This window comes from Thalia democratica, chromosome 5 (assembly GCF_965202585.1).
Source record: "Thalia democratica chromosome 5, ktThaDemo2.hap1.1, whole genome shotgun sequence".
Lineage (NCBI taxonomy): Eukaryota > Metazoa > Chordata > Thaliacea > Salpida > Salpidae > Thalia > Thalia democratica.
The window spans coordinates 33,864,669-33,883,437 of NC_139169.1; the positions used below are offsets into that span (position 1 = coordinate 33,864,669).

Here is an 18,769-nt window from a genome sequence, read left to right on the forward strand (position 1 = left end):
AAATATAATGTTGATTTTATCCATAACTTACAAAGCATAGTTGTAGAGATAAAAATGTGAACAAATATGTATATATGGTTTTAATTTTTTTTTTTTATATAACACTACAATTAACTAGGTACAATGTACTAAAAAAATTGTAAACATTTTAAAACGAAAAAAATAGTCTCCCCATAAATAAAGCAAAAATACTTGTTAAAATTTACTATATGTTTATTTTTCCATTTAGTATTTAAATGTATTCTCAAACTTAGTTTTTTTTTTGAATTAATTTATAGTTTTTTTAAGCTTGTACTAACTTTGCCATAAAACTAAACAAAATGAAATAATTAAAAAAATTTACATTCTAATTTTTATTTACATGCAAATAAGATAAATCTTGTTGTATTTTATACATTCTTGAAGTATATTTCTGTTGATTAAATCATGTGTAAAAGTTTTGACCATACTTAAAGTAATTTCTAAAGTTGAAATTCGTTATAGAACTGTTAGTGTTTAATTTGTTTTTTTTAAACAACATATTTTTTCAATGTCTTGCCTAGTTTTATATAGAGTAGCCGTAAGTACTATTTAGTATCAGTATTAGTTAGGTCGGTATTATTATTGATTAATTATTATGGGTTATAGCTAAGGTTTAAAGTACATTATACCATACCTAGAAAATTTGAGATTTACAACTTGGTACCAAATATAATAAACTGGTATATAACTGTTGGTGTTTGCAATTGTTCTTTAATATAAAGTAAGTTCATCCAATGTCATGTCTAGTTTTATATAGAGTAGCCCTAAATATTGTTTAATATCAGCATTATGTGTAAGTACAAATTTAAATTTGGTTTTGAGTGTGGTTGTACATTACACACACATATTTTCAAAGAAGTAGAACAAGTTGTAGTTTATGTTAAACACAGTTTTTATAACAAAAAATCAACTTTTTACAAGTAAAATGGCTAAAGACACCCTCATCTTAGCTTACAGTGGAGGCCTCGATACAAGCTGTATACTGAAGTGGCTTCTTGAAAAGGGTTTCAGAGTTATTCCTTGCATGGTTTGTTAGCTTACAAAAAATGTTTTTTTTGTCTTTTAATTTTATAAATTTTAACGATACTGTTTTACATAACTTAATTTGCTATAGTTTGTTGTATATGTAATGTATGAACCAGGGCTTCCAAAGTTGGCCATAATAGAAATTTAGGGGACTATGACCAGAAAAGAAGCCATATTTCTAAAGTTGATTATGAAATCAAAAAAAAAGGTCTTAAGTAGTTTTAATGGTAGTTTTTTGAGCAATCTTGTTGGAGGGGGTCATAGCTTTTTTAATTTATTTATAGGGGGCCTTTTTAAAATTTGTTTGAGAAACTCTGGTGTATATTTTCAAGTATAATACATTTTTTTAGCTTTTAACTTTTTTTTGGTGTACTTAAAGAAAATCAAGATTTAACCAAACCAAGTGATAGTCTTTATAAATCTAAAACTTATTTCTTCGTTTCAAACAGCTTCAGAGATCGATTGAGCGGTTTTAATTAACACTTTATGCAAAGCGTGTACTAGTTTCAGCATTGTAAACTTCTTTACACTTTATTTTTTGTAGGTAGACGTCGGGCAAAATGATGATTTCAAAGCAGCTGAGGAGAAAGCTTTAAAACTTGGAGCAGAAAAGGTTATTTTTCTAGTTTTTTAGAAATTATTTAATTTATATACAATTAGTTAGCTTGCAACAACAAAAGTGTTAATAAAGCTTAAGCTTCAATAAATTTTACTTTATAGTAGAGATAAAACTGAAAATAAATTTTTGTTATAGAATTTTTATTTTGATCAATAAGATTGATTGAGCTATTTTTTATAGCAACTAATATAAACTTATTTGGGTTTGTCTTTAAAAAAAATGCTTTTTTTTTTATATAAAAACAGAGCTTCATGAAACAAAATGTAATCAAAAGTATAAACAAAATCAAAATATACAGTAATGGTTATGACTAACTTTTTTGTTTAACCTACACAAAAAGTTAAACATATTGAATAAATAACATTTAAAACTTAAAATCTAAAACGGTTACTTAAATAGATTGATTTGAAAAACATTTTTAAGCTATAAACATCAATTTTAAAATCATTTACAACTCAAAGTTTTTTTTTTATAAAACGGTTTAAAATTGAGTTAAACACTCTATATAAACTAAGTAACACTACTTAAAGAGAAAAAGAAATCACTTAACACAAAACTAACAAAAAAGTTGTTGCAAAAACAAATACAACAATAAAACAGCGCATAGTTTGTACAACTATGTAGTATAAACATATTGCGTTTTGTATTTACTAAATGTAATTATATCGTAAAAGCTGGTAAACCAAATCAATAAACGTATTTTTATTACTTCTTTTTAGATTTCTTACATGTCTAAAGTATTTTTGTTTGCCATTGTTAAAGTGTTTTGTGCTAAAATTATCTAAATTTTAATTAAAGTTTGAGCCATTGTAAAACAAATTATAGTTTTCTCAAACTAAAGTTAGTATTTTATAGCTTAAATATGTTTTACATTTGTTTGTTGACACAACAAGTCTAAACAAGTTTATAAACATCATTTATTTGACACACTTTTCAGCAAGCTTAATTATTGAGTGTAAAACAAAACTTAACCTTGTAAGAATAACTGACCTTTATTAAAGTCTTTTAATAAAAACAATTCGAATATAAAGTTCAATGTTGGTTTTGATTTTAACTTTTATCTCTGTAAATAAATCCCTAAATTATATAAACCTACTGCTTGTTATTTGATAATATCTTAAATATAAGCTTTATAATAGCATAACTGGTACTAGTTTGGAAAACTAAAATTAAATATTTTTGTTTATAAATTAAGTTTTTTTTTTGTTTAAAGCAACTCTTATAGTTATTGTCTTAATAAATTATTTTATAGAAAAACATGAAACTATTTATCATCTTAGTTTTGTCTTTAGACCTTTCCTAATGCAGTTAAGTATCGTGATACGCATTAGGGATTTAATCAAGTAACTATTTAGCAAAATATAATATTGTGTTATATTTGGTCAAGTAGATGAGCAAATGTTTTAAGAAATTAAACATATAATGTTGAAACAAGTAAAATAAGCCTATTGTAGCAATTTATCGTAAAACTGGGCTTGGCTACTTATAATGATGACTTTGTATATGTTTTTATGGCAAACACAAACTCTTACAAAACTTGGAAAAATAAGGTTCAATTTACAATAAACAAATCTTGGAAAACATTAGTAGACATTTTTATTGTGTATTAAAAATACTTTTAGTAAAAATTTTACTTTCATTGTTTGATTGTTTGTATATTGAGCAAATATTGTTTGACCTGATATTTTATTATATTAATATGCAATTTAAATGATTACCTTTCGTAAATAATAACATTATAAATATTCTTTCCAAACGCTTCCAAATCAATATTATGCATTTTTTTTGGTTAATAACTACTTAGCTACGTAGAATTTAATAAATTTATAGTTCTGTTAATTGCTTTTATGTATGCTTTTTTTTAATATTTATTTACTTTTTATCAAATTTTAAAATGATTAAAACTTGACGTAGATGCAAAAACAATTTGTTTTGTACCACAAGAAAAACCTACCAATTCATAAAATGTTTGCTCGGAAAACAAACAAAGGTTAACAAATATTTACAAAGGGAGTTTACAATAAACTAGTTAAAGTGTATTCTAAAGACGTTAAATATTTGTTTATCGTAAATTATAATTATTATCTGAGTTTCATAAAAGCTTTTGTGTTTACTAAAAACCTGCCTATAAATTTATTGTTTATAAGTAGCCTAACCTAGTTTATTATAAATCTCTACACAAAGCTTAAGTTATAAAGCGATGATTTGAAAAGTTTCAAAAACTTACGCACAACAATTCAAAATAACAAAAACAGTTTTTTTTTATTGCTCAATAATTATTTAACCATAATCACTGTATACACTCCCATTAAGCACAATAAAAAAATGTATAAGCAAGAAAAAAAAAGCTTGCTAACAGATTAAATATAAAACAAAATACTTAGTTTAGTGTTAAAAAAATGTAAAGTAAGTGAAGGTAAATATAATCTACAAAATACAAATAAATATAAAGTAATGTACAAAAACAATATTCAAATTTATTGTTATGTAATTGAAATTAGTACTTATAGCTTATACTCATATGTGACTAAAATACAATAAACTTATTCAATTTTACAAGTAGTTCAAATTAACGAATATTAAAAAGGTTAATTCAAAAGTATTAGTTTTAATAATAAAGCAAAAATTTAGTATTTTGTCAAGCTTTAAGATTTGTTATACGGTAAACGACAAAAAACTAAAAAAATTATACTACTTTGTTTAGTGATATATTTACAGGTTTGTTTAAATTAAGATAACAGTATTTTAAAATGAAAATATTTAGTTTATTAAAGTAAGAAAAAAATTTGTAGCTGATAAAATGAAGTTTTCTAACAAAAAGCTAATTTTTAAAATAAGTTGAATAAAAACTTTAATGCACGCAAAACAAAAATAACCTTAAGTAAATGAAAAAAAATTATTTGAATTTTTTTTATTAGCATTTTAAGTCATTATTTTTTTGAGATAAGTCTAGATTAAGGTAAAAAAAAAAGTTAATTTCATAATAAAGTAGTAGGCATTCAAAGTTTCACTTTAACTAACTATCACAGCTTAAAATTATGAATAATATTAATTGTAAAAGTCTCAAAACATTCCTTAAATCTTCAATTAAAGTTTCATATTAGCACCTGTTTTTATAAAACTATTAAAATAATAAGCTATTTTTGCAATTCAATAACAATCTTACATCAAAGACAATATATATTTTCCTAGTCCAAGTCAATTCTAAATATCAACAAACAACAGATATACATAGTGGACAAGAAGAAGGAGTTTGTGGAGAACTACATCTGGCCGGGCGTCCAGGCTGAAGTGAAGTACGAGGGGAGGTACTTGCTGGGCACCGCACTCGCCCGTCCCTGCATCGCGCAAGCCCTGATCGAAGTGGCGGAAAAAGAAAACGCCAAATTCATCTCACACGGCGCCACTGGCAAAGTAAGGTGTTTTAGAATGTTTTTAAATGCTTTTGATTAACGCAAAAGTTGATATTTATCCATATCAGAAAAACAATGTATCCTAATTTGAAATAGTGTTTTAATTCTTTTATATATAGTCATGAGCTTTTAAAAGCATTAAATGTAATTTAAAACATAATTTACAAACTTGAGTAGCATTTGTTTGTTACGATCGAGCTAAATGTTTTTTTGTAGCTCACATTTAATTAAATAACTATGTTTCTATTTACAAAAAATGGCTATACTTAACTGTCATAAAAGCATTCTGCACTCAAATTAAAAGCAAAAGGTATAAAAACTAACCGGCATTTTCAAAACAGGGCAACGATCAAGTGAGATTCGAGCTGAGCTGCTACGCGTTGTCGGACAAAGTCACCTTCTACGCTCCGTGGAGAGAAGCAGACTTCCTGAAGCAGTTCCCGGGTAGGCAGGAGTTGTTAGACTACTGCAAGTTGAAGAACATACCCGTGAAGGCGACCAAGGAAAAGTCGTTCAGTGAAGATGACAACTTGATGCACGTCAGGTGAGAAAAAAGTGTTTTTGAGTTAAAAGTACTTATTTATAAGTGTTGTTAAATAAACTTTCCATAACATAATTAAACTAATAAATAAAGCATCTCTTTCAATCGTATAATTTTTTGTCAAATATTTTATAACCGTATATTAAACTAGCTTACAAAGTTATATCTATTGCTAATAATAAGCTGTAATTACTTTTGAAAAAAAAAATCAGAAGACATAAAGACTTAAAACGTTTCTTTTTTCACATTTTTTCTTTCACCTAAAAAACTAGTACAAACTCTGTATATTTTAATTCCAGTTACGAATCGGGGATTTTGGAGGACCCAAATCACGTCGCCCCCACGGACATGTACGCGATGACCCGTGACGTGGAAAAAACCCCAAATGACCCCTGTTACGTCACGATCGAGTTTCAAGGAGGTATTCCCGTAAGTGTATGTGACAGCAGAACGGGTGAAGTTTTGGCGAACAAGTCCGTTGAAATCATTACCAAGTTAAACGAGATCGCGTTAGTTTTTTAATTTTTTGACATTATATTTCGTACTTTTTAATACAAAATAATAAAAAATTGTTGAACTTCAAAATTAAAATTAACCATTTCAATCAGAGGTACGCACGGTGTAGGGAGGATTGACATCGTGGAAAACAGGTTCATTGGAATGAAATCAAGAGGTTCGTATTTCTACAACTCTATATAATGTATTTGTATTCATTTAGTAAGCAAGCAGATAATGATGTGTTGTTCTTTAAGGCGTTTTTGTGTTTTTGTTGAACGTTCTTCATATAAGCAAATAAGTAACAAATACTCTTCAAGGTTGTTACGAAGCACCAGCTGGTACAGTCATATGGATGGCCCACGAGGACTTGGAACTCATCACCATGGACAAGGAGGTCAGAAACCAGAAAGTTAAACTCTCGCACGACCTAGCGGTGAAAATCTACAATGGTGAGTAAAAAGTTTTTAAAAAATAACATTAGATTATTATGCCTTTTTTGTAAATATTTATTAGTATTAACTGGTTTCGTAACTGTTTTTGAATAAATAAAATTTATGAAATTTGCGGTTTATTTTAAGTTTAAAAGAAAAATCGTAAGGACTATAGTATTCTAATCGTAAAAATCTATCAAACGGTCTTATACTTTATTTTATCTAGAACAAGTAGTTCATTTTTAAATATGAACATTAAATGATAAGTTAATTTAGATAACACTATTAAAATGGTTTAAAATCAAGATGAATTATTATAAACGTTTAAACAATATTTACTACGTCATATAATAATTTTTATTTGTTTTTTATGCGAAATTCCTGTTTTAAAAAAAGGTTTTAAGTAAACCTAACTAATTCTCATTGATAAGTTTCAAATATTTATCATGTTTTTTTTAATTGTGATGTACTCTGAACTCAGTACTGATTTTTTATTTATTTAAAGTTTAGTTAATCATACATTCAAACAGGCATGTGGTACAGTCCTGAGGCGAGTTTCTTACGTCAGTGGATAGCATCAACACAAACGAGCGTTAATGGAAAAGTGCACATGAAAATGCACAAGGGTAACTGCTTCATATTGGGAAGAGAATCCAAAAACTCCCTCTACAACGAAGAACTTGTAAGGTAATAATACAGTTTTGAATATATTTGAAATTTGTAAATTCATTTTGCTTAGAAAATGAAACAAACAAACCATAATATGTCAAGTATGGTAACGTAACACTAGTAATTGTAGTTTTATAAATAGCTTACTTTAAAATGCTATTGAGCATTTAGATAATTAAATTGAAACTTTGGAAACTGTTGTTATACAATTTTTAAATTTTTATAGGAAAACTTCAGAGTCTTTAAAATGGATTTAATTGTTCAACAAAAGTATTTTTTTAACATTTGAACAGCATTACGGTTAAAGAGCGGCTGATTAAATACAATTTGACTTTTTCTATATTTTAACAAATAAGCAACCAAACCATTATTTTGACCATCACGTCATAACAGCATGGATGTGGCGGGAGATTACGAGCCTGCTGATGTCACTGGATTTATACGCATCAATGCACTCAGACTCAGGGAACATCTCAGGCACAAGAAGGCATCCAAATAACTTTATGGAACATTTTTTAAATTTCTAGTTATTTTGTAGAATATACTAAATAAATGTTTTTTTCGCTTTTTTTTTGTTGAAAATTCTTTCGAATGTTTTTTTAACTTCTTTAAGTAATTTTTACTTAATATCGACTTATTTTAGTTTTTCAGAATAAAAACACCATAAAATATTGCTTTAGTTATATTGTTTAGTAAAGTACAATAGTATTTTCGTTTTTGCCTAAGTTGAACTATCCCTTAATATGATAAAAAAAATTAACATCTTTCATATATCTTTAAAATTTAAATTATTTTTAAACTACTTTTACAAAAATATCAATACAATCTATTTAACTTTGTCTCAGTTTACAAAAACTATATAAATTAATTATAAACATTTCGCAAAAGAATACTGACTCGAATATACTTCACAAACAATATTATAAATCAAAAATAAGCATTACAATTAAAAAATATACTTTTTTCATCTTTGCCAAGAAAAAAAATTGTCAAATTCGAAACAAACATATTTTTGTCCCGTATAACATCTAAATAAGTTTTAAAATCTTGTGTAAGTACTGTATGATCGGTTATATGTGTGTTGGTTACGGACGATTGCGAGCCGATATTAGTGCGTAAAAGATAAATCTCTGGCTATATTTTATCCTAAAATTGTCTTTATCAATAGCGTATTGTTTTGAAATGCTCTTAATTTCATGTTTAATTTAAGTCTCACTACTTAAAGATGTTACTTTAGTTACATTTTTACTTTTAATAGTTAAAAAACAAAATTTTTGATTTATTTGTTCAAATTTTAAGTATCGCAAAGAAATACTTTTGGTAAACTTAATACCAACTTTCACAGTTCATCTACGGTTACAAACAAAATAATTGTTCTTGAATAAAAAGCAATTGTTTATTAAAATTTTCTTGTAGTCTTGAAAAAATTAAGGTGTTGCATTAAAAACCCTTTTTAACTAAAACTTTACATACAAATGTTGCTTTTGAAATTAAAAAATATATGTAATAATATTTAAAGCACGCTAATTAATGATACAATCAGGCTACATAAGTATTACTCTGACTAGTTAACTTTTATTTATTTAAGTTTTGGCTTAAGGTTTTATTAGATAAAACTAAAATAAAATTTTAAATACGATGACGTTGTTGACACACTTAACGAAAACATAAACTAATTTATAAACGTTTCGCAACAACAACTGTAGTCAACTCGATGACAGCACCGGTATTGGTACGGTTTCTAAAACTGTTTGTCACAAAAAAAAAACTAAAACACAGTAGTCTAAGATTGGGATGAGAAACTTGTGTTCCAAACTCAATAAACTAATAAAAATATATAGCCAGCGACGTACTTTTAAGTTTATAACAATTCGTACCAAAAATATAAAGTTTATTTTTTGCTTTGGAATAGCTTTATAAAATAAATATGGCAATTTCAATAGCAGTTCAGTAACTTTATTGATAGAGATAAATGTTTTTGTTTATCATAAAAGTTTGTTCATTTTGTTACAGCCGATGGTTTTTAATTTACTTTAAATAAAATTTCAGACAGATTTTAATTTTCTAAATCATTGAATTAAAAGCAGTATACTAAACCGTTATTTGGTTTAAGGTACAAGACTTAATGCAAATAAGTAAAACTAAAATGTCAGCTTAATGTAATATATGTGTTCAAACTAACATTTTATGACTATTTATGTCGTAAATCAGTTTTATAAAATATGAAATTTAAAATTTAACTAAAGTATTAAAACTTTAATTATTTTAATATTAAAACTACTTAAAATATATAAACAAAAACCACCAATAAGCGTATTTTTTTGTTTTAAATTGCTAAAAAATTAAAACTTAAATGTATTATTAATTATTATTTAGTTTTTGTTTATCCTAATGCAAAAATAATTAAAATTTAAAAAACAAAACATCACAAAACATTTTACATCTGTCTTGCACAGGAAGTAAAGTTTAAACTATAAATGTAAACTAAAAAACATTTAACACCAAATCTGAAATTAATAGTTATTAATAAAGAATAATTCAATTCTTATTTGCTAATTCCATTGAAATACAATTAAATAAGTCTTTATTCTTTAACAACATTTTAACTTTTACAAAAACTTTATATTTGAGAATCTATTAAACTATTAAAACTATTTCACCATCTTTATTAAACAAACTCTACTAAAAGTTAAATATAAAGTTTCAAATCAAGTACAACACTTTAGCAAGCTTTCAATTTAAACGATTCCATTGTTACTTTTTAATTTTCTTGTCCTTTGTTATTTCATCAAAAGCTTCATCGTCTATAGTTTCTTCTGATCTGTATTTGTTTATAAGTTAGTTATAGGTTAAAAACACAAGTCTTTGATAAAATAATTTAAAAACTAAAGTCTAGATAGACATGTACACAAAAGACATAAATTAGAAAAAAAATTATAATTGAAACTAATTTTTTCAGACAATAAAAACAGGTAGTTAGCTTTATTTATAAACATTTTATTGATTAGTAAATGCTAACAACTTTAAATGTTTACAAAGTAGTTTATTGTTATTAATATCTTTTATCAAAACAAAGACCAAATTTAGCCAAAGTTATTTTACATAAATTCAACAGTTTTGTTGATTTGTTCGCTATATTTAAAAATAGAATACCCCTTTAAATCTAAGTTTACTCTTATAGTTAAAACTTGTTAAAGTTCAGTTAAACTAAAAAAGGTTAGTAAACTTAATCAAAACTTATATAACTATTTGTTTTATTCAGAAACTGTCCTCAAAAACAAATAAAATTACACAGTTTTACTATAAAAGTTATTCTTGTTTAATTCATTTAAATTTTATAAACATCAAAAAACGTTACAGCTCATATTCAACAATAGAAAAAATTACAAAAAAAAATTATAATTCAATTTTAACAAAAAATTAATTAAAATGTTTGTAAACTATTTTGCTAAAAATGTTCTATATAACAGTAAAAAAAAAGCATAAAGTGTAGCTTGGTCTATGTAAATAAATTTTAATAGATGAAATAACACATATAAAAAAAGAGTTTTAACGTCTAACTGAAATAAATTAGAAAAAATGATATGTGCTTATTATAAAAAGACAAAAACTACTTTAAGAATAAATACTCGCTATAGTTCTATACACGCTACATATTATTTAAAGTATAATACATTTATATAAAGTATAAATTCTTAATACCGATAAAAAAGTTTCTATAAAATATTGACTAATACAAATTAACTCAAGTATCAAAATTAAAAAAAAAATACCTACTGTACAACTTGATAAAAAAAAAGTTTTAAATTAATTTTACCATATAGAACTAATTAACTAATTAAAATTTCCCCTAAATGAAGAATAAAAAATTCTTGTTAGACTGAAACTTATTTTAAAGCGTTTTCTAGATTAACTTTAGTTTGTTTATGCCCGTTTGGGTGAATTATCACAACGATAATTTTTTCTGCATGGGGAATGTCAATAAAAAAACAACACAAAAAGTTTTAGCTTCCTAGCTTTTACCACCGTGGCGCATTTTAAATTTTTCTGAAAACAAACCCTGTGTAAATTGTATGGGACCTTGAAAATTCAACCTTAAAGTTTTTAGCTGAAAATTTTGTACATGTAGCAATCATCACAAAAACAAAATGTTTGCGTTTTAAAACCATTTGAAGAAAATTTTGTCGAGAAACTTCTTGATTTTCTCAAAAAAAAAAAAAATTTAGCGAAAAATGTTATAAAAGTAAAGAAAATCTAAACATGCCTCCATAAAACTTTCTTCAAATCATCTTAAAACGCGTAAAATGTGTTTTTGTTATGATTGCTACATAATTATACAGTTGTAGCTAAAAATTTGAAAATTAATTTTTAAGGTATCTTGCAATTTAGGGGTCTTTTTCGGAAAAATGTAAAGTGCGCCACGGCGGTAAAAGCTAGAAAGCTAAAACTTTTTGTATTGTTTTTTTAAGTGATTCCCCATGCTGAAAACAAATTCATTAGTAACTCGAGGGTCGGGGTAACTAATGCACCCAAATGCCCATAGTACACCATTTTTGAATAAAAGCTCTCGTATATATAAACTAATTAAGTTACAGAGTAAAACGAAGTACAGTATGGTCTATTGATGAAAAATATTCTGATTAAAATAACTAGATAAAAAACAACAAGCAATAGAACTTTAATATGCTCATGTCATAAGCAACTTTTAAAAGATTTCAACTTTAATTTTTACAAGTGAATGAAAAAAATATATATTTTTTTATATACTCAAATAAAAATGCTATTAGATTTAAGGTATTAATTTGAGGTATTAGATTTAAGTTAAAATAGTAATACAGAATAAAACTTAGGAAATCTATTTTAATAAACTTCCAACTTACTCAACAATAACTTGATCTTCTGCGGGAACTTCGTACCAGTGTAGGGACTTGCTCCTCCACTTCCTAGCAACTTCCTCCTCTACCTGTTGCTTAGCAACCTCCTCCTTCCTTACGCTCTTCAGCGCCCTCATGCGGTTGAAATCTTTCACGTAGAAGTACAAGAACAGCACTAATGCAGGGATCCATATGCTCAAGCCTGAAGGGGAGTTATATTAAAGAATATAATTGATGGGGTTGCATTTAAGGGGTTGCTTACGGGTTAGTATTTAAGATTGATATACAAATAGAAAAAAAAATCTTTAATTTATATGAACTAAATAGCACAAAGATACATGATTACTACATCACACTATACAAATACTACAATCAAACACAAAAGAATAATAAAAATAATGATTGGTATCGTAGAGCTTAAGTCAAAGAAGCATCTTAGATCTAACGTGCTTAATTTACAACATACTAAAGCACATCGCCTTCACCAATTACCGCGAGATATTGCAAATAAAATGCTTTTTTATAAGTATTTAAAAAACTTAATTCCTCGTTATAATTTTGTTTTATTTATTTGTATAATATTTGTTTACAATACTTTAAAGTGACAACTTAATGATATTTTATGGTAAAAAAATTAATATTTTTTCACAATCTTTAAATTTATAAAATTAAATGGTAATTTCTTTACGATTGTTAAATTTTAATTGATTAACTATCGTCAACAAAACACTTTTTAATCAAAAAACAACACCAGAAAACGTAAACTAACCAATAAACAGAAATATTCTAATTTTTTGTTCATCGCTTATTTTCATAGCTGCTTCTATTCTTAGTTGTTTCAACCGCTCTTCGATAACTTCGCTATCAGCCATTACAACTTATTATCAAACTAAGAAAGAAAAGTTGATAGTAAGTCGTTGTTTTTCATAATAAAGTCTACAAAAAATGTAGTCCATAAAAGCATTTTATGAGGTACGGGCCATAAACACTAAATAAGTGTGTTAAAGTAGTTTTGTTCGAAACTAAAAATATATGTACAACAACAAACGTGTATCTTAATAAATATAAAACAGTCATTACAGTACACAAACAAAAATAATGAACATAATTGTAAACTTTTGCTATAAAATAATTCAAACTTTGTACCTTGCTCTAATAGTTTTTAAAGCTGATAAACTGTCATCGAAAAACTTCAGTTTGAACCACATAACCACAGTTTGTCAAATAGCCGATTACTTCATGTTAATTTAAGGAGGTAAGTGATTTACTTCAACAATAAAGTAAAGCTTAACCGTTAGACAATGACCTCTCTAGTTTTTTTTTTTCGCTGCTTAATTTTAGTTAAAAGACTTTCCAAAGATACCTTCTTGGTATGAAAGGTTGAAATTATGCTCATAGTTTAACTTTGAGTAAGTCGTAACGCTGAACCTTTACGGTTTTACATAGCTTTGCTTATTATATTGGTTTTATGATTTATAACTGTTCAATGATAATAAAATAAAAACTTACTAGTGTTATTTAAAACACGGTTTTTAAGCTATTTTGAAAATAACATATAATTTGTACTTATCATTGAACTTACTTTAATACAACATAGTTTAACAAGCAACAATTTCAGTCAAAATTTTTTTAATCTAATTTAGTAAAATAAGTATACAATGCAAAATATGCTTCTTTCATCAAAATAGAAACTAAGAAAAAAATTATGCAGTAAGAAGTTGTTTTACTGTTAGTTTGGAAACCGTTCAACTTTGAAACTTGTTTGTTTTCTATTTCTTGTCTTTTTTCTAAAGGTAAAAAGGCTTAAAGTATTTATTATTCTATTAAACTGACTTCTTTTTAGAACTAATAATCTTAAATTTTAAAAGTACAATAGTTAATAAACACAAATTAACAAAATACAAGATTGAACTTAATTTTTGAAAAAAGAAAACCTAAACAAGATTTTTATCTTTGTTTACTTTAATTTATGGTTGCTTTGACTCGATAAAACAAAAAAAAAAGCTTTTAGTAACGTCATTTTCGATCGGTAGTTAAATTTCAAATAAACGTAATGCTTAAAACACAACTAAACTTTTTAAAACTAATCTATATTTTAACAAACACCTATTTACTTGGTGTTTAAATTAAGCATTATCTTATCTAGTTTAAAAATAGATTGAAAAAAACTACTATTAAGCTCTTAGCTAGTTTATTTCCAACATATCAATATTTTACACAAGTAATCAACACAGACTGAACAAATTAATTGATGTTGGAAAACCCTTATCAATGTGAATGTGAAGCCCGGAGCAATTTAATCGCGTTACGGTTCAACGCGCTCGTCTAAAACGTTCCCGCGTAAAATATTTCAAGCATTTCAGCGTGATCACGTTATGTAGAGCGGTTGTATATATGACATCAAAAACAAGTGGTTTTTATGAACAGTAAATTTTGTGTTTGAGGTTTACGCGAATGATGTTATAAAACTTATGCTGTCATGATTTGACTGTAGGTTAGTTGTCATGAAAACTTCAGAAATTAAATACCTTTTGAATGCTCGTTTATGTTTTCGTCTAGCGAGTTTACTGTCATCATCGTGTTTAAAAATTTGTTTAAGTTCTTAGTATTTTATAAAAGCTTTAAACTAAAACCTAAAAGAAAAGTAAACAATTAAGTTTTATTGTTTGCAATTTTCAAACTTATATCATTTGAAAAGTGCAAATCGTTTTTAATCGTTTTTTCACGTATATATAATGACTCAATATTATCAACTACAAAAAAGTGTTTTATTTTAGTGCTTTTGATATCAACAACTTTGTTTTTAATGTACTAATTTTTTTTAAAGGGATTTTCAAAAAAATTACGAAAACTAAAGTATATTTTTTTTTAACTTTTAAAGAAATATTGTAAATAAAGTAGCATTTATTAAGCACATTTTGTACGAAAAGCTAAACTAAGAGCACGTTTAAAACTTTATGTTTTAAAAACACATCGTTTTATTTGTTTTCGGCAAGTTGTTTTCAAGCTTTTAAAAAATAATTAAAGGCCGAAAATTTTTGTGCTACACGCAAGATTCGGTGTTTTTCATTTAACCAAAACGTACATATTTATATAATCGGACTAGTTAAACCTAGTAAACTAAACCTTAATTAGAACTAGTAAAACTCTTATATTTTTATGTCGTTTGGGACAAAAGATTTATTTATTACGAGGTAAAGAAGTTATCTTCTAAACAAAATTTGTATTTTTTTTTATTTGCATACTTATCGGTTTGCTATTTAATAGAAGTATGTCTTATAACACAAACACGCATTAGTGATAGTATTTTTCAAAGCCTTTTAATTATCAGTATAAAGTTTTAAAATTATTAAGTTTAATGCGTTTGCTTTTTATATTATTTTTTATAAGTAGTTTGAAGACAAATAAGACTTTCAAAGTCATTTTAAAAAACATTAAACCGGTTATATTACTTAGGTACGTTTTAATCATACATGAAAAAATAAATGAAAAGCATTTATACCCTACTAAACGACATAAAAAAAAATTATTTAGTTGTGCTTTGATTTAAACAAAACTATAATAAGTCGTTACTATTTAATTTTTTTTTTAGTTTCAAACACTTTTTGAGATATAGCTAAAATCCTTTTTTAAACACATTAACATTTAATAACAATAAAACACTTCCTTTCTCTTCAAATAAAAAAAGAACAAAGGACATGTAGCTGTTGATAAAATTACAAAAGTTTTTTCTTTCGAATATTTATTATATTTTAGATATAATAGCTTAAACATTTTTCAAGAACTTTAGCTCTTGGAAAATAAAGTGTTTAAATTTAAATTGTCATGTAACCTCAAGTCAAACACTATAGATACAGTTTAACGTATTGTCCAGAACTATTTAGTGAACCTAGATTGATGACCAACTTTTTTTTTCCGATCAAAATAAAAGTTAGTGTGAGCCAAGGTATTCCAAACTTCTTTTCAAAAGACTCCCTAAACAGAAGTTTAAAAAGCTTTGGTGCCCTCAAACAAGATTACTCAAAAAACAACCATTAAAACACCAAAACCTTTTATTTTGCTCTTCACCTACAACTCAGAATATTTAGTACAAGTAAGCTCATGGCCTATCTGTGGCCCCTTTACAGCTCATGGTCCCCTAAATTTCTGTCATGGCACACTTTGGAAAAATCTGATTTAAGCTAAGCAATGGAAATTTGTTTCAATTTGAATATAATACTGTTTGAGATATTAAAACTACCAGAAGTTGACATTGGTTGCTCTTAGTTATCAAAACTCGTAAATTTATCTTATACACATTATAAGTTTTATTTTGAGCTGGAGATATACAAAGTAAACGCAAATTTAAATATTTTTTACCACAGTAAACCAAAATTTTATGCATTTAGTCCAACTAGGAATGGGAAAAGTACGGCGCGCGGAGTGAAAATGACTGGTCCCCTGACATTTTTAAAATAAACCCGCCAAGATCAATAATACAAAAAGTTCTAATTGAATTAAACTATTGTGTTGCACAAAATAGATGATTCCAAATACTTTGAATTTGTATGTTTTAGCCTAAATCGTTACACTCGAGTAATTTTTAAGGATAACTGTATTTATAAAATAAGTTTTAATTATGCTCATTGTTCTAATAGATACGAAATTCTGAATACATAAAAAAAGTTAAAACATCAAACTTGAGAAATTTTTGTGAGTTAAAACAATTTTCTAATAATGATTAAATGGAACCATAAAATTAGTATCCGGCATTCCGAAACATGATGCCTAAATTGTTACTCCTCGCCGATTAAAAACGTTACCGCCCTTAGGCTAAACAGCTTAGTTGATTTAATATAAATATATTAAGTAAAGATTTTTAGCATACATACAGAAAGTCTTTGGAAATACCTATGAGTTTATTGATCACAAAATATCAACAAAACAAAAAATAAAGTGTCCTGTATAGGCCTTCTTTCTTAGGCACGTTCACCACGGATGCGACGGGCAAGTTGGATGTCCTTCGGCATGATGGTAACTCTCTTGGCATGGATGGCGCACAAGTTGGTGTCTTCAAACAGTCCGACCAAATAAGCTTCAGAAGCTTCTTGAAGCGCTCCGATGGCTGCGCTCTGAAACCTCAGGTCTGTCTTGAAATCCTGAGCGATTTCACGCACGAGACGCTGGAATGGCAGCTTGCGGATCAAAAGCTCGGTGGACTTCTGGTAGCGACGGATCTCGCGAAGAGCAACGGTACCTAAAAAATATAAATAATAAATAATTAACTATCTAAAATATTTAAAACTAAGTGTTATCACCGTTTAAGAGCGATTTTACATACGAAGAACCGTTAGTAAGGTGGTAAATTTGTATTTGTTATTATCTCGAAGAGAAGGGATATCTGTTACACTTGGACGACTATTTTTAAAAATTGCTACTAAATGAGCCTATATGATAATTATTTTGGAAAAATTTGGTCCATAAGAATAATTAAGTGTTTTGTTGTCATTTTAGACTAGAATTTAGGAAATATCTCAGTGGTCATTATTATATAATCTAAGGCAGCGGTTTTTGATATTTTTTCATGTTATTTTTTTTTTAAAGTTATTACCAAATACTCAATCTCCCTAATTTAAAAAATATTGTTTAACTGTAAGGTAAAAAAAATCTTTTAACCTTAAGCTTTTTAAGTGTAAAAATTAGTAAAATTTGAAGAGTTCATTTAACTTCATAAAAGTCCTATAACTAACTTCTAAATTAGAAGATAATTAATAAATATAAAACAACATAAATTATATTTAAGCATTTACTCCCTAAATCAAGGGAATCTACCGAAGGGGTTAAATTACCACAGCTTAAGAACCGCTGATCTAAGGATAATTTAAAAATACTTTACATTAAAAAACTCTTATTAATAAATGAATTTGTATTATCTCATCAGTATGAACATAAATAAAAAAAAATACTCAAAATAAAATATCGTATAAGTTAAATATATACGCTATAGTATACGCTAACAGTATACATACATAATATTTAAACGTACCTGGGCGGTAACGATGAGGCTTCTTGACGCCTCCAGTGGTTGGTGCACTCTTGCGTGCAGACTTGGTGGCAAGTTGCTTGCGAGGAACTTTTCCTCCAGTGGATTTGCGGGCGGTTTGCTTGGTACGGGCCATTGTGTATATTAGTACTTATTTATGTCTATAAATATTTTTAGCCTTAAGCTAAGTAATTATGAAATTAAGTGGTATAGTATTATTTGTAATACTTTTAACAAAATTTTCCAAGATAACATGAGTAAGTTTAATTTATTAATTTTATTTCGGTTAGGATTTTATAGGAGTATTAGTTAAAAGTATTTATAATTGATAATTGTCTCAGTAATTGAATTTTTTTTATAGTTGACATAAACTTATCAAAAATAATAATAAAAATAGTACAAGTCAGCGGTAAAAATAAACTATTTAGAAAATATTACTAAGTTTTAATTTATCCCAACCAAACAATTAGGTTGTTTATTTAGTTTTATTATTGTTATTTTTATATGTGTATTAATCTAAGCTAAGTTTAATAATTTTGCAATAATTAGTCATTATTAATCTAAGTAATTAAAGATAACACTCAATGTTAACAATTTAGTGTAGGGTAAAAATAATAATGCTGAGTTACTAAAATTTATCATAAGTTGGCTAAAT

The 18,769-nt window shown here is 26.5% G+C and overlaps 3 protein-coding genes across 3 annotated transcripts; 1 reads left to right on the top strand and 2 right to left on the bottom strand.

Moving 5' to 3' along the window:
* The first annotated feature begins 916 nt into the window (after window positions 1–916).
* Window positions 917–7,846, top strand: LOC145835694 (argininosuccinate synthase-like). The gene is made up of 9 exons (XM_082943390.1): window positions 917–1,048; window positions 1,592–1,660; window positions 4,892–5,080; window positions 5,421–5,623; window positions 5,920–6,129; window positions 6,229–6,293; window positions 6,436–6,567; window positions 7,080–7,236; window positions 7,612–7,846. The coding sequence occupies exons 1-9, from the start codon at window positions 947–949 to the stop codon at window positions 7,715–7,717; spliced, it is 1,233 nt and encodes a 410-aa protein (XP_082799516.1). The 5' UTR covers window positions 917–946; the 3' UTR covers window positions 7,718–7,846.
* A 2,126-nt stretch (window positions 7,847–9,972) lies between these two features.
* On the bottom strand, window positions 9,973–13,039 carry LOC145836435 (uncharacterized). Its single transcript, XM_082944234.1, has 3 exons — window positions 12,862–13,039; window positions 12,099–12,294; window positions 9,973–10,039 (listed from the first exon to the last, which is right to left on the bottom strand). The coding sequence occupies exons 1-3, from the start codon at window positions 12,962–12,964 to the stop codon at window positions 9,973–9,975; spliced, it is 366 nt and encodes a 121-aa protein (XP_082800360.1). The 5' UTR covers window positions 12,965–13,039.
* A 4,011-nt stretch (window positions 13,040–17,050) lies between these two features.
* LOC145836978 (histone H3.3 type 1-like) lies at window positions 17,051–18,250 on the bottom strand. Its single transcript, XM_082944746.1, has 2 exons — window positions 18,118–18,250; window positions 17,051–17,328 (listed from the first exon to the last, which is right to left on the bottom strand). The coding sequence occupies exons 1-2, from the start codon at window positions 18,248–18,250 to the stop codon at window positions 17,051–17,053; spliced, it is 411 nt and encodes a 136-aa protein (XP_082800872.1).
* Window positions 18,251–18,769: the final 519 nt, after the last annotated feature.

Excerpts from the sequence above, each read along its gene's own strand:
- LOC145835694 (XM_082943390.1), top strand. The coding sequence starts at position 947 with ATGGCTAAAGACACCCTCATCTTAGCTTACAGTGGAGGCCTCGATACA. Across the intron at positions 1,049-1,591 it reads TCAGAGTTATTCCTTGCATG|GTAGACGTCGGGCAAAATGA; the intron begins GTTTGTTAGCTT and ends TATTTTTTGTAG. Across the intron at positions 5,624-5,919 it reads GACAACTTGATGCACGTCAG|TTACGAATCGGGGATTTTGG; the intron begins GTGAGAAAAAAG and ends TTTTAATTCCAG.
- LOC145836435 (XM_082944234.1), bottom strand. The coding sequence starts at position 12,964 with ATGGCTGATAGCGAAGTTATCGAAGAGCGGTTGAAACAACTAAGAATA. Across the intron at positions 12,295-12,861 it reads TAGAATATTTCTGTTTATTG|GCTTGAGCATATGGATCCCT; the intron begins GTTAGTTTACGT and ends ACTCCCCTTCAG. Across the intron at positions 10,040-12,098 it reads GAAGATCAAGTTATTGTTGA|ATCAGAAGAAACTATAGACG; the intron begins GTAAGTTGGAAG and ends AAACAAATACAG.
- LOC145836978 (XM_082944746.1), bottom strand. The coding sequence starts at position 18,250 with ATGGCCCGTACCAAGCAAACCGCCCGCAAATCCACTGGAGGAAAAGTT. Across the intron at positions 17,329-18,117 it reads GCCTCATCGTTACCGCCCAG|GTACCGTTGCTCTTCGCGAG; the intron begins GTACGTTTAAAT and ends TATATTTTTTAG.